The 23037-nt window shown below is 41.1% G+C and overlaps 1 protein-coding gene across 3 annotated transcripts; it reads right to left on the bottom strand.

The window, feature by feature from the left end:
* Window positions 1–440: 440 nt before the first annotated feature.
* LOC308089202 (uncharacterized protein) lies at window positions 441–22557 on the bottom strand. 3 transcript variants are annotated; one of them, XM_080433775.1, is made up of 5 exons: window positions 22446–22557; window positions 18682–18822; window positions 16736–16876; window positions 3788–3928; window positions 441–2795 (listed from the first exon to the last, which is right to left on the bottom strand). In XM_080433775.1, exons 1-5 carry the CDS (start codon window positions 22540–22542, stop codon window positions 1354–1356), a joined length of 1962 nt encoding a protein of 653 aa, XP_080289901.1. In that variant the 5' UTR covers window positions 22543–22557; the 3' UTR covers window positions 441–1353. The 3 variants fall into 3 exon arrangements, with proteins under 3 accessions (XP_080289901.1, XP_080289902.1, XP_080289903.1); XM_080433777.1 differs by lacking the exons at window positions 441–2795; window positions 3788–3928 and adding an exon at window positions 14038–16019; XM_080433776.1 differs by lacking the exons at window positions 16736–16876; window positions 18682–18822; window positions 22446–22557 and adding an exon at window positions 7436–7675.
* Window positions 22558–23037: the final 480 nt, after the last annotated feature.

Below are 23037 nucleotides of genomic sequence, written 5' to 3'. Positions count from 1 at the left end.
TTTCCCTGGTTGGACGTAGCGCGTGGAAGGAACACGTTATTCCAACCAGTTCCCTTCCCCTCCATCAGGCGCAAATAGGCGCAAATCAGGCGCAACCAAATATTCTTAAAGTACCAAAAGTACATGCACAATGTCCCATTTCACAAGATTATTTCCAAAGTTTTCAAAAATGTGTCCAAATCTGTAAAACAAATAGCAGATCTATAAGCAAGCATCCAACATGTCGTGATTGTAGGAACACTCTAGCCTTCAGCCTAAGCATAATAAGTATTTACGAGACAGGTGGAAATATCACAGACTACTTCTTAATGTAGACAGATTGTTACACACATTTATTTCAGATATGTCACATGCTAAGATTAAAATAAAGAATATGCTGTGAAAATGAATAAACAGTCATTGAATGACAGGTATATTTGAAGTAAAATAAAATAGCAGCAGACATATTGGTGCAGCAAAAGAACAGTAACATATCTAGTACATTGACCTTTATGCATGCATATAGTCTCATGTGCAGGTGAGACATAACCTGTCTCAACTGCATGTGACATCACACCTGCAGGTGAGACATAACATGAATCAAAATTACAATTCTGTTTTTCATTTGGGCTTTAATGTAAACCAAAAATCGAATCAAAATCTATAAAAAAACATAAATAGTGTACAATGCTAATACATTTGCTGTATACTTATAGAATTTTGTTTTAACTAGCAGAAATACAAACTCACAACGGTTTGTGCATCGTACAAACTCACAACGGTTTGTGCATCGTGACATATTGTGAGATTGTAGATATATTATATTTCTGCTATTTTTAAAAATGTTTGTAAGGATGAAGGGAAACCATTCTGACGAATAATTGTGATGATCTGAAATGATTGCGATTAGGTGATTATGTAATAATTTTCACAGGCATACAGTACATGTCAGAGGATGTACAGAATCAGATCCATCACCGCCCGGTCTGAACACCACCAATTCAGCTTCTATTCCACAACTACACCTTAAACACTGACCAGAAGAAATTATTTTGAAAGTTTCTTCATCGCCATCATCATTATCATGATTTTCCATGCATGGTAACTTTTATCTTTTATGGATGTGGGCACACGTGTGTGTGTGTGTGTGTGTGTGTGTGTGTGTGTGTGTGTGTGTGTGTGTGTGTGTGTGTGTGTGTGTGTGTGTGTGTGTGTGTGTGTGTGTGTGTGTGTGTGTGTGTGTATGCATGTGTGTATGTTGTGTTTCTTCGGTGTGTCACTACATTGCCCAAAGTAGCTTACAATGTGATGTTGTTTGTGGTGAGACTTTACAGATAAGCCTCTTCCTCAAAATCTCCAACTGTCAGTGGTAGGTCAGGTCTTCTCTCCTCTATGAGTTCTCTCATGACTTTTGACACTACTGCGCCGGCTGAACCATTTCCCACACTGCTCACATTGGTAGGGCTTCTCTCCCGTATGAATTCTCTGGTGATTTTTGAGCTGATACCTTTGGGCGAACCCTTTATCACACTGGTCACAGAGGTAGGGCTTCTCTCCCGTATGAGTTCTCTGGTGACTGTTGAGACTACTTTTCTGGCGGAACCGTTTCCCACACTGGTCACAGTGGTACGGTTTCTCTCCCGTATGAGTTCTCTGGTGACTGTTGAGACCACTTTTCTGGCGGAACCGTATCCCACACTGGTCACAGTGGTAGAGCTTCTCTCCCGTATGAATTCCCTGGTGCTCTTTGAGATACCTCTTTGTGGTGAACCCTTTATCACACTCTTCACAGTGGTAGAGTTTCACCCCAGTATGACTTCTCTGGTGATCTTTGAGACTACTGCTCTGTCTAAACCTTGTCCCACACTGGTCACAGTGGTACGGCTTCTCTCCTGTATGAATTCTCTGGTGACTTTTGAGACTACTGCTCTGGCTGAACCGTTTCCCACACTGGTCACAGTGGTAGGGCCTCTCTCCAGTATGAATTAACTGGTGAAGTTTGAGATAACTCTTTGTGGTGAACTCTTTATCACACTGGTCACAGTGGTAGGGCTTCACCCCAGTATGAGTTCTCTGGTGTTTTTTGAGACCACTGCTCTGGCTGAACCGTTTCCCACACTGGTCACAGTGGTACAGCTTCTCTCCAGTATGAATTAACTGGTGAAGTTTGAGATAACTCTTTGTGGTGAACCATTTATCACACTGTTCACAGTGGTAGGGCTTCACTCTAGTATGAGTTCTCTGGTGAGTTTGGAGACCACCTTTCTGGCTGAACCGTTTCCCACACTGGTCACAGTAGTATGGCTTCTCTCCTGTGTGAATTCTCTGGTGATTTTTGAGATGACTGTTCTGGCTGAACCTTATCCCACACTGGTCACAGTGGTACGGCTTCTCTCCTGTGTGAATTCTCTGGTGGTTTTTGAGAATATCGCTCCGGCTGAACCTTATTCCACACTTGTCACAGCGGTAGGGCTTCTCCCTTGTATGAATTCTCTGGTGCCCTTTGAGAGCATCTTCTCTGTTGAACCTAGACCCACACTGGTCACAGTGGTACGGCTTCTCTCCTGTGTGAATTCTCTGGTGATTTTTGAGAGTACTGTTCAAGCTGAACCTTGTCCCACACTGGTCACAGCAGTAGGGCTTCTCTCCTGTATGAATTCTCTGGTGACGTTTGAGATGAGAGCTCTGGCTGAACCTTGTCCCACACTCGTCACAGCGGTACAACTTCTCTCCTGTATGGATTCTCTGGTGATGTTTGAGATGACTGTTTCTGCTGTAGATATGTTTCTTCAGTGGTAGTTGGGCAGGAAAGATGTCTTAGATGGAGAATGAGGAGAGATTTAAAAAAACCAGAATTTGTTTTGAAATTACATGCAAGCTGTGTTATATTACCAACTCATAATGTTCTAAATTTAGGTCCGCAACAGCAACTGCCAGGCACAGATTGACCATTCAAACATTTAGGCCGATTCCTGGCCTGCATGATGTTTGATTTGTCCTGCATCCAGTTATGATTAAAATGCTTGCAAGTAGGATCTTAGAATTAGAACCAGTATCTATGCTATGTTTTTCACAGAATCAAATATGTTATGGTCATGATTCACCAGTAGCCTAGATGGCTTGATTTTAGGCTTAAAATAATAGATATAAATATTTTTGGAAATCTTAATAATTTTTGGAGTGGAACCACAAAATGGCAAAAACTGCTATGCCCTATGTTTTTTTTGTTGATTGATTGAATATTTTATTAGGCAAAAAATTTAAAACAGCACAGTTACATTTAAAATACTTTGTCTAACAGGTCCGTTCATAAAAGTCCTTGCGGACTTGTTTCCAATGAGGGCCTTGGTATTCAATTCATAGGTTTCTATATCACTTAATCACTCGTCTTCCCCAAATCATTTTTGTGGAAATATTTCATATTGGTGGAGTAGAATTCAACTTTCAACAAGTCGCTGCAGCTTTGTGAATGTTTATTTGTTTTTGTATGTCGGACTTCGGCGTTGATTGTAGCGTCAGTTTTGATGCTATCTTGGAATAGTTTGCCTAATTTTAATCTCAAGACTTGTACCTTTAAAATGGTATATACCTAGGTGACACACACACTTTTGTACACAAAAAACACCAGAGGTCCCGCCGGCGGGACCACGGATTGTTGATAGGAATCACTGGCTTCTTTCAAAAATGGCCTGAAAAAGCATCTGTCAGAAAACTACAAGTGGAGATAGATATTAAATCCCTTTCAATAATAAAACAGTATACCTATTAGACTAAATGTTTACAGTGAACATAATAAAACAGTACATACCTATTCTGTGTAACTTGATCACTGGTTTCAACATGGTGGTCTGCATCGCTGCTACAGCTCTGTTCTTCTCACACCGATGGAAAACTTTAGGATGGTTGTTGTTAGCCCTGGGCGTCAAATGTTTACTGAATAGCTCTGGATCTAATGAAAACAAAAAGAGACAAATAAAATACAAATAGCCCCAAATCAATTCATCTGTCATTCCAATCAGGCATTAAGCCTTCAATATTGATATGTATTTTAACAGACATGTCACAGGGCAGCCCGTGACCTATAGACTGAAGACGAACACACATGCATACTCACTAGTAGTACTACACAGCTGCTTCCAATTAACATCAAGCCAGCTTGGCTTACTTTGTTCATGGACATTAGTGTTGTTGCTTGTCATCATCCTATGTTTTATCTTTTGTACCTCACAATGCATTGTAAAAGAACACATCTTGTGGATGATGTGGCACTTGAAATAATGTGTTTGGTATTTATTTTGTAAAACAGTGTAATTGTGTAGACAACTCATGGGCAGCAGGTAGCCTTATTTGGAATTAATTGGTAACCAGTGGTGGGAAAAGTACTCAATTGCTTTACTTATGTAAAAGTGTCAATACTGCTATGTAGAAATACTCTGTTACAAGTAAAAGTCTGGAATTACAAATGTACTTGAGTAAAAGTACAAAGGTATTGGCATCAAAATGTAATTAAAGTACCAAAAGTACAAGTACTCATTATGCAGAATGATTAGTTTTCAACTTTAATAAAAAGTTTTCAACTGTATGCAAATCTTTTGAAATGTATGCAGAGCTGAAGTGGTTAATGTAGGTTTTGTAATAATAATCAAAATCTACAAAGTAACTAGTAACTACTACAATATTTGGATCCGAGATGGAGTGGAGTAGAAGTATAAGTATTGGAAATTGGAAATACTCAAGTAAAGTACAAATACCTCAAAATTGTACTTAAGTACAGTACTTAAGTAAATGTACTTAGTTACTTCCCACCACTGGTGGTAACCAATTACTAATTGATGTGGTTTGGTAGGTCTCCCCTAGTATAAAACGGAGGCTGCAGGGTACATCTGTTCAGTTTGGCTTGGAGCAACAAGCAGATAACACCCAGGGGAGAGCTGCCAGGACCATTTGCAGAAGGGTATTCCTGCTGCAGTTTCTTGTTTGTTTGTGTAATTTATTTTCTTAATGTTTGGGTTTTTCAAGTCAAGGCTGCACTGTAAAAAAGCTGCACGGACTGTTTGGAGGGATTTGGGGGAAAAGCAAAAGAACTTAAAATGCATTCTGGGATGCTTGTCTATCTGGTTGGAGCCTGAGCCATCCCCCATTTGAAGGTATGTTACGCTAAGAGAAGTTGAAGCATAAAATAGCATTGAAGTAATCAAACAGATTTTCTTAACTAGAAAAAGTGCTCCTCCGAGCACAGGTCTCCGCCAGGTCAGGTAGTTTATCGTGAGCCAGCAATGTTCGGAATTCGCCAATCAGGATGGAATATGAAAAATCTGACGGATCCGTCTTGATCACTTGACTGTTGAGATAATGTGTGCTGATTTGCGTGATGTTTGGACAAACGTTTTAGGAGTTTTGCAAAAATCAGCCGGCGCTATAAAAGTGTAATGTTAAAAGGGTGGCATTTGTTCCTCAGCGTAGTCAAGTGCAAATGTGCGTGCCAAGTTTCACCGCAATCGGACGCTGCGTTCATGATTTGTGGCATTTTGTTAAAAACGGGCCACTCCTGCAAACTTTAGATGTCAATCTTAGCCAATCAGGATGGAACATTAGAAAAATCAACAGATCTGTCTTGATCACATGACTATAGAGATCATGTGTACCGATTTGCGTGAAATTTGGATAAATTCTGAAGGAGTAATATCAAAACATGTATTTTATATGAGTCAGCCCCTATAAAAGGCAGATGTGAAAAATGCAGGGCAAATGTTTTTCTTTGGCCTCTAGGGAGTGCTCATACAAAGTTTTACACAGATTGGTGCAGTTATTGTTAAAAACACGAATAGGCCTAAGCGCCACCATCAAGGCTGATGTGAAAAAAATTCAAGTGGCATTTCTTCCTCGACCTAGTGGGAAAATTTTCCGGAAATCGCACACTGCACTATCCTGTCTCCATGTGGAAGTCTGCAGGCCAAGGTCACATTCCACCAACTGTGGCACCGCCCCCGTGTGTGTGTGTGTGTGTGTGTGTGTGTGTGTGTGTGTGTGTGTGTGTGTGTGTGTGTGTGTGTGTGTGTGTGTGTGTGTGTGTGTGTGTGTGTGTGTGTGTGTGTGTGTGTGTGTGTGTGTGTGTGTGTGTGTGTGCGCAGAGAGAGAGAGAGAGAGAGAGAGAGAGAGAGAGAGAGAGAGAGAGAGAGAGAGAGAGAGAGAGAGAGAGAGAGAGAGAAGAGGAGCGTTCCACAAACTGCATTCTGTTACTGTGGACAGAGAGAGAGAGAGAGAGAGAGAGAGAGAGAGAGAGAGAGAGAGAGTAGCGTTTCACAAACTGCATTCTGTTACTGTGGACAGAGAGAGAGAGAGAGAGAGAGAGAGAGAGAGAGAGAGAGAGAGAGAGAGAGAGAGAGAGAGAGAGAGAGAGAGAGTTTGATACTTGTTTTTGGATTGATTGAATACTTAATTGATCAGAAATGTAAACAGCATGTGGTACAGTCAGACATTAAGACTAAAAGGATAACACAAAAAAGTCCCGGAGACTTGTTTCCACTGTGATGTACTGTGGATACAGAACTCAGATAGGATTCATTTGTTTTCCATGTACGCACGCACGCACGCACGCACGCACGCACGCACGCACGCACGCACGCACGCACGCACGCACGCACGTACGCACGCACGCACGTACGCACGCACGCTTACTACTCACTGGCTTCACGTTCATTCAGTCTGTAGCTCTTATTGCCGTGTGTCCATGTGTCCGTGTGTGTATCCTTCTGTCTATGACCAGCTAATCTCCGGCACCGTTGGCCCGGTCACTGAGAAACTGTGCACACACACTCCCCGGATGCCAATTCAGAACCTCTGGGCCAAATTTTTCAGATTGGCCTGTTATAGCGCCACCAGGAGGCCGATTTGTGCAAAACACATTTGTTGATACTACTCCTACAGATTTTGTCCAAATATCACACAAATCGGTACACAGTATCTCTATAGTCATGTGATCAACACAGATCTGTCCGATTTCCCATATTCCATCCTGATTACCTAAGATTGGCTTCCAAAGTTTGCAGGATTGGTTGGTTTTGAAAAAAATGCTGCATGCGATTTCAGTGAATTTTTTTACGCATATTTCTACTAGGCAGAGGAAGAAATAACACCCTTTTCACATTGGCCTGTTATAGCGCCACCAGCAGGTCTAATTTAGCAAAACACATTTTTGAAACAAAATGCCTCAAATGATGAATGCAGTGTCCGATTGCCGTGAAAGGCCTAAGAAGAAATGGCACCCTATTCACATTGGCCTATTATAGCGCCATCAGGAGGCCACAAATTAACCTACCTGACCTGGCGGAGACCTGTGGTGAGTGCTCTGAGGAGCACTTTTTCTAGTCTAGAGTTGATTTACTGCTGGAAGGAAGCATACTCTGTCGACTAGTACCAAGAACATTTCTGTATCTGACATAAAAACAGCACACACCTATTCTGTGTAACCTTATCACAGGCTTCAGCATGGCTTGCTGGTAGATCTCTCGCTGTTCCTCCTCCGACGCAGCTGAAAAGCTCTTTGACGTCATCTCTCTTTTGAAATCCCGAAATAGTTAATCTTCGGTCCATTTTGATAGTCGACATTCAAGGCCCTGTTGTACGGTCTGAGATTTGACTTTACTTGCTGACATTTTTATGGTCTTGAGTTCAGTAGGACACTGGTAATGACTTGAGAAACAGTAGGTCTACTCCTCTTCTCCGCGTCCTGGCAAATAATCTCCCAGATCCACACAGGACAGAACAGCGCTTACATACTGTAACAGGAACCACCCTGCTCCAGCTGTCCCCGTCACACATGGGTACAAGAATCCAGATGAGTGCTGGAAATTAACAAGGAACTTTGTACTTAAAGGGATATTTCACTTTCATGTTTGGTGTCATTTTAACGTCTACTCAGGACTTTGTGGTTTTACGTTTTGAAGTTGCTTGATTCAGTATTTAGACATTTGATCATTGTTTTATCAGACACATCCCCTTCCTATATAAACCCATATTAACTTCAAACTCTTAACCATTTTAGATGCATTGAAAAGTAAACACACATCCTTGGTTCTGGTGACTGATATTATCCTTCTAATGCCTGTTTTTTCATTTACTTTTTTCATCTATTTTGTATAATGTTTTGGGGGAAAATTTAAAATAAATAAATAAAATAATAAAATCATGGCCCCCTCACGCACTAGAAGGACAATAGCAGTCACCAGAACCCATGACGTGTGGTTCTGGTGACACTTTTTACTCCACTACAATTATTCGACATCTTAAGTTACTTTGAAGATTTAGATTACTAGATTTCAAATCTAGTCCTAAATTCTGATGATCAGAGCAATGGTGACAACGTTATGGCCATTTGAAGTGTTAAACAGTGCTGTAACACTGATGTAGAGTTAAACACTGTGTAACACTGATGTAGTGTTAAACACTGTGTAACACTGATGTAGTGTTAAACACTGTGTAACACTGATGTACGTGATGTAGTGTTAAACACTGTGTAACACTGATGTAGTGTTAAACACTGTGTAACACTGATGTACGTGATGTAGTGTTAAACACTGTGTAACACTGATGTAGTGTTAAACACTGTGTAACACTGATGTACGTGATGTAGTGTTAAACACTGTGTAACACTGATGTAGAGTTAAACACTGTGTAACACTGATGTAGTGTTAAACACTGTGTAACACTGATGTAGAGTTAAACACTGTGTAACACTGATGTAGAGTTAAACACTGTGTAACACTGATGTAGCGTTAAACACTGTGTAACACAGATGTAGTGTTAAACACTGTGTAACACTGATGTAGTGTTAAACACTGTGTAACACTGATGTAGTGTTAAACACTGTGTAACACTGATGTAGTGTTTCATATTATGTGAGGCAGACCCTCATGCTGCCAGACCCCTGAACAGTGTTTGTGCCAATACAAGTTTGGTGCAGATTGGAGTAATGGTGTGCCTTAACAACATGTGGCCCTGGGTTGATCAATGAGTGTCTTTCATTCTCATGAAGGACCCCTGAACAGCTGGCAGCAGTAAGCTGGGTTGCACAATGTGGCCCCTGGCCAGATTGCACAAGCCAGATCTCCACATAGACAAGAGAGCAGAGAGATACACAGGCTGGCCTGCAAATAACAGTAATAACACCCCATACCCCCAACAAACACACATGCACGCATGCACGCACACACACACACACACACACACACACACACACACACACACACACACACACACACACACACACACACACACACACACACACACACACACACACACACACACACACACACACACACACACACACGTCAAAGATAGCAGATCTACTGTACAAGCACCCAACGTGTCGTGCTTGTAGGAACACCCATAGCTCTTCAGTCTAAGCATAATAATCATGTACGAGACAATTTTGTGTTCTGTTTCACTGATGGAAATATCACTGACTTCTTCTTAATGCCAACAGATGATTTTATTATCATCATTTATTTCACACAATGTCACATGCTGGGATTAAAATAAAGAATATGGTGTGAAAATGAATCAACAGTCATTGAATGAAAGCATGTATTCTTGAATCATATCAGTGTATTAAATGATGTGCAGTATTATAAAAACCTATGATCAAAGCAGATAGAAACATAAAATACTAACATATCGTCGCTGTCGGGTGGAAACCTTGTATTTCATTTTCAGAAAATATAAATGTATCCAATGTAATTATTATTATTCATAATCACAACCTCTTGTTAATACTTTTCATTGGTTCAATATTTATCAAACTTACAGACACACTTAAAGGGTCTACACCATGAAAATCACTTTTTTCTTGGTTTTTTTTTTGGGGTCCCCAGTGTCTCTTATACCCAAAAAAATGTTTTTTTTTTTAATTCAGTCATTCCTTCTCATTTCATGGATTTCCAGAATGGGCGTGTCTGAACAGGCGATCTCAGAATGGAAATGTTTATGATGTCATAAACATTAATGATGGCAAACCCAATGTTAAATGAAAAGTGCCCGAATTGCTCCGAAACTTTTTCTACCCCCCCTAAGTGGGGGTCTACGAACAAATATTTCGGGCTCGGATTTTGGCTCCACCCCCCGGAAGTGGGTGAAACAGGCACCTCAAACACTTGGTGGAATTGTTCAAAAATGTTCAAAGTGTTTTTTTTTCGATTTTGTATTTTTCTTAGATGCTTCTTTTTATGCAGAATTTTTCCTCTTTTTTTTTAAAATATTTTTTTTTAATATTCTTTTTTATTAACAGACAGAATTGCTCAGTAGCCCCCCCCTGCACAAGAGGACGTTTTGGTATTGCAGCTGAAAGTGCTGTATAAGCCAGAGACAATTGACTTGGGATGAGTATATCTAAGTGATGATTTAGGCTCAAACCTTTTGAAAAAGGTTTGAGGGACATACACCATATGATATTAAATATCAAATATTTTTTTTAAATTCATGGTGTAGCTCCTTTAACCACTTTCACTTTCACGTAAAATGTTTAAAAATGTTTCATGCCACTGATCAAAGGAGGTCATACACTGTATAACCACACATTCAGACACTTCACCACTGGTGATTGGTAAACAGTATGATTAGTCTACGTTACTGTGGTGGTTATTAGGCTAAATAACAACTGTTCAGATCAGTGTTTCCCATTTCAAGCATCACAGTTTGATATGCATCAGGCCACAGACCACAATTTGATATGAGTTGCTATCTCTAGACCCCAAACTACAATGTAAAATTGTGTTCATTTAATTCTACAGTGTAGTTTTCTTTAATATACTTTTACTGCTCCTCCTAGTATTGATGATCTCTTGTGTAGTGTTGAATGTCTTATATGTCTTGACCCTTCGCTAAACCCCACCCCAAAAAGCGATTGTCCAATACTAGCTTAGCAACCGTTGTTAAGTTGGCATATGGTCTGGCAATCATTTGCTACATAATAGCAAGAATAGGAATACCACTATAACGCAATGGTGACTATGAACCAGCGACAGATTCCACGTACCCAGAAAACGGTTGGAGGGTGCTTTTCCCAAGCTGAAATCTGCACTTAACCCTTTAAAGGTCACCCCAAGAAAAAAGCATTGGAAAAATTATTTCTTTGCATTTTTTATTTATTTGGGGCAATAGTAACAACTATCAATTATAATTTCTTTAACAGACCCAACAGTTTTCCAAATATAGGCCTCTACCAAACGGTTGAGATGTCACTTTATGGTAATGGTAAAAGTTTCATGCATATACATTGATTTATATGCATTCACTGAGAAATATGTCTCCCATTATGTTCCCAGTCTCTTCTGCTTGTGAGAGTTGATCAGCATCATCTGTTTGGTCATCTTCTTCATCACACAGATCATCAAAATAGTCCATTTTTTATTTCAGCACCACTAACCTTTACCATTAAATGACAATTCAACCATTTGGTTGAGCATGTTTTTTTAGATAGGAATAAAATCATACTAATACATAAATATAATGAAATAACATTATATGTATTATATTAACAACACTGAATTAGCAAAAGCCCTATTTATCCATAGCAAATAGTACATTTTAATTACTTTAGTTTAGCTTCACTACTTACCATAAAGTGACAAACAACCCGTTTGGTAGAGCATGTTTTCAGAAAATTATTAGACCATTATTAGATTTTTTTTTATTGTATCAAGCTACATAATCAGGTTCAGTAACACCTCTGAGATGATAATATGACAAAAAAAAAATCTTACCTCTGAAATTTCAACCAAAAAAATCCCACCTTTCAGGAGTGGATTAATTGATTTTCACTTCCTAAAAAGTGGCTACCTGAGAATCCATGTGACTGGGAAACAGTGACATCTGGTGGACCTTTTTTTGCCATAACATACCTCAACCAAATGGTAGAAAGGGCTCAATCAGGTTGAGTTAAGTTCAGCAATGTTGTCAATGAGAAATAGTGACTTAAAATGTGCTCTACCAATTGGTTGAGCAGACTGTTAAAGGGTTAAACTGGGTGAGAAGCAGAGCTTGCCAGGCCTGGGTCTGACAGAGTGCAGTGGGTACGGCTTAGCGAAGGGTACATTGAATGGCTGTACAACACAATGGAAACAAGCCCTCAGGGCCTTTTGTTTTATCCTTATAGCAATATGTTATAACTGTACCTCTGTACCTTTTGCAAACTGTTAATAAAGTATTCAATCAATCAATCAATCAATCAATCAATCACATAATTTGTACAATGTTATATACTTTCTTTACAACACAGCATTGAATTGTAAAGTTGTATTTCATGCCTACTGCAGTGCTGCTATGACACCTGAATTTCCCTCATGGGATCAATAAAGGTCTTCTATCTTCTCTCTCTCTCTCTCTCTCTCTCTCTCTCTCTCTCTCTCTCTCTCTCTCTCTCTCTCTCTCTCTCTCTCTCTCTCTCTCTCTCTCTGGGCCTACAGTGTTTCTGGGCAGCACAACAGGACAGTGGGACCCGCCTGTTTAGTCTCTGTCACCAGACAACAGTTTTCACAGGAAGGAGGAACCTACAGTACCAAACGATTCCCATGGCCTGACTTGGGTGGCGAAGTAAAAATATACATAGTATATAGTATACTACTACTATACTAGTATACTACTACTATGTTGAGAATTTGTTGAGAATTTCTGAAGATATGACAGACTACGACGTGTTGAGTTAGATGGTCAGTTTATTGAAGGTATCAGCCATGCAAAGCAGTCGGATCCGAACCCTGGCTTGATTAGATGACATGAGAGGTCTCGGATCATGGTTTATATACAATTTGGTCATTACACAATCCCCTGGATCTTTAGTTCTAAATGTCATGACCTCAATACATCTTATTTCGGGACAATCATAAAATGTTGCAACACATTGCAACACATGACAGATGAACATCAAGAGATAGGAAGAAAACCTATAGTAATCCTCGCCAGTTTAAGTCACTCTGACCCCAGTCCTTTCCGTGCTGGCAGAACAATGCTTTCCACTGACGGCCTGCTCTGACTATCTTAGCCGCTGCAGCGTTCCTGTCAGCGTGCTATTTTTAGGGCCTGCTCCCTGCTCCCCTAGTTAGCTCCTAGTTAGTTCTCCCTCTGGTTCAAATATGTACATACATTGACACTTACCAAGGCATGTAAATAACAAGAATCCCTAACACTAACAGGTATATATATATGAGGTTAAAAAAATAGCAGCAGATAAATAAGGTGCAGCAAATGATCAATAACATATATAGGACATACTGTAGACCTTTATGCATATAGTCTCATGTGCAGGTGAGACATAACCTGTCTCATCTGCACATGACATCACATTTGATAGCTTTCTTAACCCATTAAGACCGGGAAAGAATCTGTGCCATTTAGTAAATTTATTTGGCTATTCAAAATATAGCATATACCAAAAAAAATGAGCAAATCTTTGAATATATATATTTTTAAAGCGAACATTTGTAACTAAAATCTTTGCTTATGGGGGCGTCCCTGGAACAAAAACATTTTTGAGATGGGGGTAAGCGGCCAAATACCTATCTAAAAATGTTTTCTAAATCCTAACAGTATGTTGCTATATCAGTGGTGCTCCAACTTTTCCATGTCAAGGACCCCCAAAATGATAATGTATTTGGCCGCGGACCCCCATCTAAAAATATTTTGTTCCAGGGACCGCCAGAAGCACAGATCGGAGTTAAAATGTAAATATAATTTGCACAAATTGTCAATATTTTTCAAAAATAGCAGATCTACAAGCTCATAGCATGTCACTCGGTGCCGCGCTATGAGCTTGTACTGTATATCTGCTATTTTTTAATAGCCTAAAGAAATAAAGAAATGACACTGATGCGTTCCCGGTCATACGTTACATTACAGATTTTTTGCTAATGGCTGTACTCAACAACAAATCTTGAAGGTCCACAAATACGTTTTTGAATAAGGCTAGGGTCCGCACATGCACGCGCGCATGCACGTGCCCCCCCCCCCCCCCCCGCGCGCGCGCGGATTCGGGTACTTTTTCCCCCGTTTTTTTTTTTGTAAAATGTAGTTTTACCTAGCGGAAAGGGCTGATCTACAAGCTCAAAACGTGTCGCGCACTGCGACACGTTGTAAGCTTGTAGATCTGCTATTTCCGCTATTTTTTTTAATGTTTGAAAATGTATGAAACCGTTTCAACAGATACATTTATATAGATGAAGGGAAACCATTCTGACGAATAATTGTGATTATCTCAAATAATTGTCATTAGGCAATTATGTAATAATTGTCACAGGTCTACATGTCAGAGGAAGCAGAATTAGATCCATCACAGCCCGGTCTGAACTCCACCAATGCAGCTTCTATTCCTCAGCTACACCTTAAACACTGTCCAGAAGAAATTATTTTCAAAGTTTCATCCTCACCATCATCATTATCATGATTTTCCATGGTAACTTTTATATCAACCTCTGTGGATGTGGGCACACATGTATGTGTGTGTGTGTGTGTGTGTGTGTGTGTGTGTGTGTGTGTGTGTGTGTGTGTGTGTGTGTGTGTGTGTGTGTGTGTGTGTGTGTGTGTGTGTGTCTGTGTCTGTGTGTGTGTGTGTGTGTGTGTGTGTGTGTGTGTGTGCGGTGAGACTTTACAGAGAAGCTTTTTACTCAAAATCTCCAACTGTCAGTGGTAGGTCAGGTCTTCTCTCCTCTATAAGTTCTCTCGTGACTTTTGAGCTGACTGCTCTGGGGGAACCGTTTCCCACACTGGTCACAGTGGTAGGGCTTCTCTCCCGTATGAATTATCTGGTGAAGTTTGAGATGACTGCTCTGGCTGAACCTTGTATCACACTGGTCACAGTGGTAGGACTTCTCTCCTGCAGTGAATTCTCTGGTGACGTTTGAGACTACTGCTCTGGCTGAACCTTATCCCACACTGGTCACAGTGGTAGGGCTTCTCTCCTCTATGCATTCTCTGGTGAAGTTTGAGATAACTCTTTGATCTGAGCCTTGTATCACACTGGTCACAGCGGTAGGGCCTCTCTCCAGTATGAATTATTTGGTGCTCTTTGAGATAATATTTTCTACTGAACCTTGATCCACACTGGTCACAGTGGTATGGCTTCTCTCCTGTGTGAATTCTCTGGTGGTTTTTGAAACTACTGCTCTGGCTGAAACTTATTCCACACTGGTCACAGTGGTACGGCTTCTCCCTTGTATGAATTTTCTGGTGATCTTTGAGAGTATCTTTTCTGTTGAACCTTGTCCCACACTGGTCACAGCGGTAGAGCTTCTCTCCTGCATGAATTCTCTGGTGACGTTTGAGACCACTGTTTCTGCTGAACCATGTCCCACATTGGTCACAGTGGTAGGGCTTCACCCCTGCATGCATTTCTCTGTGAAGTTGAAGACTTGTGCTCCATTTGAACCCTTTCCCACACTGGTCACAGTGGTAGGGCTTCTCTCCTCTATGAGTTATCTGGTGATGTTTGAGACCACTGCTGTGGCTGAACCTTGTTCCACACTGGTCACAGCGGTAGGGCTTCTCTCCTGTGTGAATTCTCTGGTGACTTTTGAGACTACTGCTCTGGCTGAACCTTATCCCACACTGGTCACAGTGGTATGGCTTCTCTCCTGTATGTATTTTCTGGTGATCTTTGAGACTACTGCTGCGGCTGAACCTTGTCCCACACTGGTCACAGCGGTACGGCTTCTCTCCTGTGTGAATTCTCTGGTGACTTTTGAGACTACTGCTCTGGCTGAACCTTATCCCACACTGGTCACAGCGGTAGGGCTTCTCCCTTGTATGAATTCTCTGGTGCCCTTTGAGAGCACCTTTCTGGCTGAACCGTTTCCCACACTGGTCACAGTGGTATGGCTTCTCTCCTGTATGTATTTTCTGGTGATCTTTGAGATTACTGCTGCGGCTGAACCTTGTCCCACACTGGTCACAGCGGTAGGGCTTTTGTCCTGTGTGAATTCTCTGGTGATTTTTTAGATGACTGTTACTGCTGTAGATATGTTTCTTCAGTTGTAGTTGAGCAGGAAAGACATCTTGGATGGTGAGTGAGGGGAGATAAAAAAGCATAACATGTTTTGAAATAACATGCAATCTCTGTTGTAATAAAAATGATATCTCTCTCTAGGTCATCCTCAGACATGTCCTCCATCGTCGCTTCCAGGCACCTTATGTATATAATATTCTGAATAAAGTCTCACTACTTGTTTCTTTAAAAAAATATAGTTCTAGAATGTCTTACATACAGAGCTCCTAAAGGGACATGGAGGAGAAAAAAAGTTTGAAGGAGAAAAAAAAACGGTGGTCGTGAACATTTTTTAATCTGTAATATTTTCTCGTTCCCTCAACATAGTTTTGTGTTCTCTCACAAAACGTTGAGGGTGAAAAATTATATTATTATTATTATTATTATTATTACTCAGCACCGCTGACATGACTTCATCGTAGGGGAAACATTGCAACTTGAACTTGGGGTTCACCTGTGTAAATGTTTTCCTCTGTAACTATAGCTATGTTGATGACATGTATTCATGTGTTAATAATCTATGCTCTGTTGATGAATTGAATACATAGGACCACAATGGAAACAAGTCCTCAGGACTTTTTTGTGTTGTTTTGTTTTTGCCTTTTAGCCCTAATGTGTTACTGTACCTACCTATTAGACTAAACTTAATGTTTACAGTGACACAATAAAACAGTACTTACCTATTAGACTAAATGTTTACAGTGAACATAATAAAACAGTACATACCTAATCTGTGTAACTTGATCACAGGTTTCAACATGGTGGTCTGCATCGCTGCTACAGCTCTGTTCTTCTCACATCGATGGAAAACTTTAGGATGGGTGTTGTTAGCCCTGGGCGTCAAATGTTTACTGAATAGCTCTGGATCTAATGAAAGAAAAGAGACAAAAAAAATACAAAAAAGTCCTGAATATATTCATCTGTCATTCCAAGCCCTCAATATAGATACTGTATGTAGGCCTATTTGAGAACGCACCTGCCAGCTCGTGACCTATAGACTGAAGAGGAACACACATGCATACTCTCACTGCACAGCTGCTTCCAATTAACATCAAGGCAGCTTGGAAGAGTTTGTTCATAGACATTAGTAGCCTGATTATCAGACTGAAGCTTTGTGGAGCTCCAGCGTAGGCGATTACAAGGGGGAGGGGATTTGAATTTCCCTAAACCAATTAGAATTGGTTTAGAATTTCCCTAAACCAATCACAAGGGATCCCCACCCCCACCTCCGACTCTCATTGGACAATACATTTTTGTACCGAATAAATCCTAGGTTCACATTACAACACCAGACCAAGAGAGGCAGTCCACTCAGAGAGTGGGCGGGGTCTATGGTCTGGAACCAGGCTAGGACATTAGTGTTGTTGCATGTCATCATCCTATGTTTTATCTTTTGTACCTCACGATGCATTGTCAAAGAACACAAGGACTACTCATGGGTTTCAAGCATTTCTATTTATTTCATTTAAGTTAATCATGATTCGCCATGTTTAATGTCCAAGAGCTCTCTTATGTTAAATAATCTTGCTGATGAAGGTGCGCCTGAAATAATGTATTTGGGATTTATTTTGTTAAACAGTGTAATCGTGTAGACAACTCGTAGGCCTCGGTTAGCCTTATTGGATTTAAGTGGTTACCAACAATAAATTGATGTCCTTTCGGTAGGTCTCACCTAGTGTAAAATGTAGGCTGCAGGGTACATTAGTTTGGTTTGGCTTTGAGCAACAAGCAGATAACACCCAGGGGAGAGCTGCCAGGACCCTTTGCAGAAGGTAGTTTCTTGTTTGTTTGGGTAGTTTTAGCCGAAAGGCATGGCCTATAGCCCTAGACTATGTTTTGCAACCTGTCCGTCCGTCCGTCCGTCCGTCCGTCCGTCCGTCCGTCCGTCCGTCCGTCCGTCCGTCCGTCCGTCCGTCCGTCCGTCCATCCGTCCGTCCGTCCGTCCGTCCGTCCGTCCGTCCGTCCGTCCGTCCGTCCGTCCCTTCGTCCGTCCGTCCATGTGTGTGTGTGTGTGTGTGTGTGTGTGTGGTTCTGTCTGTGGACAGCTAATCTCCGGCACCGCTGGCCCTCCATCGTCGCTTCCAGGCTTATGTACATACTATTATGTATATAATATTCTGAATACAATCTCACTACTACTTTCTTAAAACATTGTAGTTCTAGAATGTCTTACATACAGAGCTCCTAAAGGGACATGGAGGAGAAAAAAAGTTTTAAGGATAAAAAAAAAACTGGTCGGTGAAAAAAGTTTCATCTGGAATATTTTCTCGTTCCCTCAAGATAGTTTTGTGTTCTCTCGCAAAACTATGTTGAGGGTGAAAAATGATATTCTTCCACATTATTATTCAACACCGCTGCCACAACTTCATCGTAGGGGAAACATTGCAACTTGAACTTGGGGTTCACCTGGGTAATTTTTTTCCTCTGTAACTACAGTATAGCTATGTTGATGACATGTATTCATGTGTTAATAATCTATGCTCTGTTGATGAATTGAATACATAGGACCACAATGGAAACAAGCCCTCGGGACTTTGTTGTGTTATCCTTTTAGCCCTAATGTGTTACTGTACCTACCTATTAGACAAAATGTAATGTTTACAGTGACATAATAAAACAGTACATACCTATTAGACTAAATGTTTACAGTGACATAATAAAACAGTACATACCTATTCTGTGTAACTTGATCACAGGTTTCAACATGGTGGTCTGCATCGCTGCTACAGCTCTGTTCTTCTCACATCGATGGAAAACTTTAGGATGGGTGTTGTTAGCCCTGGGCGTCAAATGTTTACTGAGTAGCTTTGGATCTAATGAAAGAAAAGAGACAAAAAAAATACAAAAAGCCCTGAATATATTCATCTGTCATTCCAATCATGCATTAAGCCCTCAATATAGATATGTAGGCCTATTTGAGAACGCACCTGCCATGGGGCAGCTCGTGACCTACTGTATAGACTGAAGAGGAACACACATGCATACTCTCACTGCACAGCTGCTTCCAATTAACATCAAGGCAGCTTGGAAGAGTTTGTTCATAGACATTAGTAGCCTGATTATCAGACTGAAGCTGTGTGGAGCTCCAGCGTAGGCGATTACAAGGGGGAGGGGATTTGAATTTTCCTAAACCAATTAGAATTGGTTTAGAATTTCCCTAAACCAATCACAAGGGATCCCCACCCCCACCTCCGACTCTCATTGGACAATACATTTTTGTACTGAATAAATCCTAGGTTCACATTACAACACCAGACCAAGAGAGGCAGTCCACTCAGAGAGTGGGCGGGGTCTATGGTCTTGAACCAGGCTAGGACATTAGTGTTGTTGCATGTCATCATCCTATGTTTTATCTTTTGTACCTCACAATGCATTATAAAAGAACACAAAGACTACTCATGGGTTTTAAGCATTTCTATTTATTTAATTTAAGTTAATCATGATTCGCCATGTTTAATATCTAAGAGCTCTCTTATGTTAAATAATCTTGCTGATGAAGGTGCGCCTGAAATAATGTATTTGGGATTTATTTTGTTAAACAGTGTAATCGTGTAGACAACTCATAGGCCTCGGTTAGCCTTGGTTAGGATTTAAGTGGTTACTAAGGTCTCACCTAGTATAAAATATAGGCTGCAGGGTACATTAGTTTGGTTTGGCTTTGAGCAACAAGCAGATAACACCCAGGGGAGAGCTGCCAGGACCCTTTGCAGAAGGTAGCCTGCAGCAGTTTCTTGTTTGTTTGGGTAGTTTTCGCCAGGCCGAAAGGCATGGCCTAGCCCTAGACTATGTTTTGCACCCTGTCCGTCCGTCCGTCCGTCCGTCCGTCCGTGTGTGTGTGTGTGTGTGTGTGTGTGTGTGTGTGTGTGTGTGTGTGTGTGTGTGTGTGTGTGTGTGTGTGTGTGGTTCTGTGGACAGCTAATCTCCGGCACCGTTGGCAGGATGGCTGTGCACACACACTACCTGGATGCCAGAGCAGAACCTCTGCCCCAAATTCTTCACATGGGTTTGTTATAGCGCCACCCGGAGGCCGCTTTTTGCAATGCACATTTTTTTGACAGTACACATACAGATTTTGTCCAAATACACAGTATTTCAATCGTCATTAAACGAAGAAGTTCTTTCAGATTTTTCATATTCCATCCTGATTGGCTAAGATTGGCTTCCAAGGTTTGCAGGAGTGCTCCGTTTTGAACAAAATGCCTCAAATCATGAACACAGCGTGCAATTTTGTACGCACGTTCCTACTAGGTCAAGGAAAAAATGCCACTTGAACATTTTCAAATCAGCCTCATGGAGGCGCTATAACAGGCTGATTCACGTTTATACCTATAACTGCAACGATCTGCGTAAAAATCCCTAGAGGCCAAGAAAAAACCTTTGCCTTGCATTTTTCCCATCTGTTTTTTATAGCACCACCAGGAGGCTGACTTATGTAAAACACATTTATTGATAGTTCTCCTTCAGATTGCATGACTCCTTCAAATCGGATCTCTATGGTCATGTATTCAAGACCGATCTGTTTGATTTGTCATATTTCATCCTGATTGGCTGAGATTGATATCTAAAGTTTGCAGGAGTGGACCGTTTTGAACAAAAATGCCAATCATGAACGCAGCGTCCGATTGCGGTGAAACTTCAAGTGCGGTGAAACTACGTTGAGGAACAAATGCCACCCTTTTATCATTGCCCTATTATAGCGGCACCAGGAGGTTTTTAATATTACTCAACAAACAAATTGTGTCCAAACATACACAAATCGGTACACACTTTAGACGGATTCGTCCGATTTTTCATATTACATCCTGATTGGTGAATTCCGAACATTGCTGGCCCACAATAACCTACCTGATCTGGCGGAGACCTGTGCTCCGAGGAGCATTTTTTCTAGTTTATTTTTATTTTATAATTTTTTTGTCAGTCTTAATGTTTGGGTTATTCAAGTCATATTTTTTCCCAGGCTGCACTGTAATAAAAAAAAACTGCACCAGACTGTTTGGAGGGATTTGGGGCAAAGCAATGGGACTTCGGGCAATCTTTATAGGACCCCCATTTGAAAGTATGTTACACCAGGGATAAGAGAAGATAAGCCGACGCATAAAATAGGGTTGATTGTTACTGTGGACAGAAAGAGAGAGAGGGAAAACTAGAAAAAGTGCTCCTCGGAGCACAGGTCTCCGCCAGGTCAGGTATGTTATTGTGGGCCAGCAATGTTCGGAAGTCGCCAATCAGGATGGAATATGAAAAATCGGACAGAACCGACTTAATCACTTGACTGTAGAAATAATGTGTACAGATTTGCATGATGTTTGGACAAAATTTGTAGGAGTAATATATAAAAAATATGTTTTGTAAAATTCAGCCTCCTGGTGGCGCTATAACAGGCCAATAGGCCAATCTTAGCCAATCAGGATGGAATATGGAAAATCAAACAGATCTGTCTTGATCACATGACTATAGAGATCATGTGTACAAATCTTTGTGAAATTTGGATAAAATCTAAAGGCTTAATATTAAAAAAATGTGTTTTACATAAGTCGGCCTCCTGGTGGCGCTATAAAAGGCAGATGTGAAAAAGTGCAGGGCGAAGGTTTTCCTTGGCTCTAGGGAGTGCGCATACAAAGTTTTACACAGATCGGTGCAGACTGTAGGTAAAAACACAAATCGGCCTGTTATAGCGCCACCATGAGGCTGATTTGAAAAAGTTCAAGTGGCATTTCTTCCTCGGCCTATTGGGAATGGGTGTGCAAAATGTCACGGAAATTGCACACTATGTACATGATTTGAGGCATTTTGTTCAAAACGGAGCACTCCTGCAAACTTTGGATGCCAATTTTAGGATGGAATAGGAAAAATTTGAAAGACCAGTTTCGTTTAATGACTATAGAGATACTGTGTACCGATTTGCGGGGTTTTGGGATCAAATCTGTAGGATTACTGTCAAAAAAATTGTTTTTCACAAATCGGCCTGCTGGTGGCCCATGTGAAAATGTTGGGGCAGAGGTTCTGAATTGGCATCCAGGGAGTGTGTGTGCACAGTTTCGCTGCAATCAAGCCAACGGTGCCGGAGATTAGCTGCACACAGACAGAACGACGCACGCACGCACGGACGGACGGAGGGACACACGAACACACGGAAGGACGGACGGACAGACAGGGTGCAAAACATACTCTCACCATGCCTTTCGGCCTGGCGGAGACAAAATGGCTTTATCGTTTGAGCTGCTCCTGTGTGTTCTCTACGTTTGACACACACACACACACACACACGCGCGCGCGCGCGCGCACGCGCACACACACACACACACACACACACACACACACACACACACACACACACACACACACACACACACACACACACACACACACACACTCTCTCACACACACACACACAGGCTTCACGTTCATTCAGTCTGTACATAAAAACAGCACACACCTATTCTGTGTAACTTTATCACAGGTTTCAGCATGGCTTGCTGGTAGATCTCTCGCTGCTCCTCCTCTGATGCAGCTGAAAAGCTCTTTGACAACATCTCTCTTTTAAAACCCCGAAATAGTTCATCTTCAGTCCATTTTGATAGTCGACATTTGAGGTCCAGTTTTACCGTCTGGGATGTGACTTTACTTGCTGACATTTTATGGTCTTGAGTTCAGTAGGACACTGGTAATGACTTGATAAACAGTAGTTCTACTCCTCTTCTCCGCTTCGTGGCAAAGAATCTCCCAGATGCACACAGGAAAGAACAGCGCTTACATAACAGGAAACACCCACTCTCCACCCCTGCTCCAGTGCTCCCCGTCACACATGGGTTCATGCATCCAGATCAGTGCTGGAAAATAACTAGGAACATTGTAATTAAAGGGATATTTCACTTTCAAACATGTTTGGTGTAATTTTAACGTCTACTCAGGCTTTTGTTTTTCACCCCAGACAGTTTTTAAGTTGCTTGATTCTGTATTTAGACATTAATAATCATTTTATCAGACATGCCCCCTTCCTATTGTAGTCTATTGCTGTGTTGGAAGAA

This window comes from Gymnoscopelus braueri (assembly GCF_963280865.1).
Source record: "Gymnoscopelus braueri genome assembly, chromosome: 7".
NCBI lineage: Eukaryota > Metazoa > Chordata > Actinopteri > Myctophiformes > Myctophidae > Gymnoscopelus > Gymnoscopelus braueri.
This window is presented reverse-complemented; position numbering and strand designations above follow the sequence as displayed.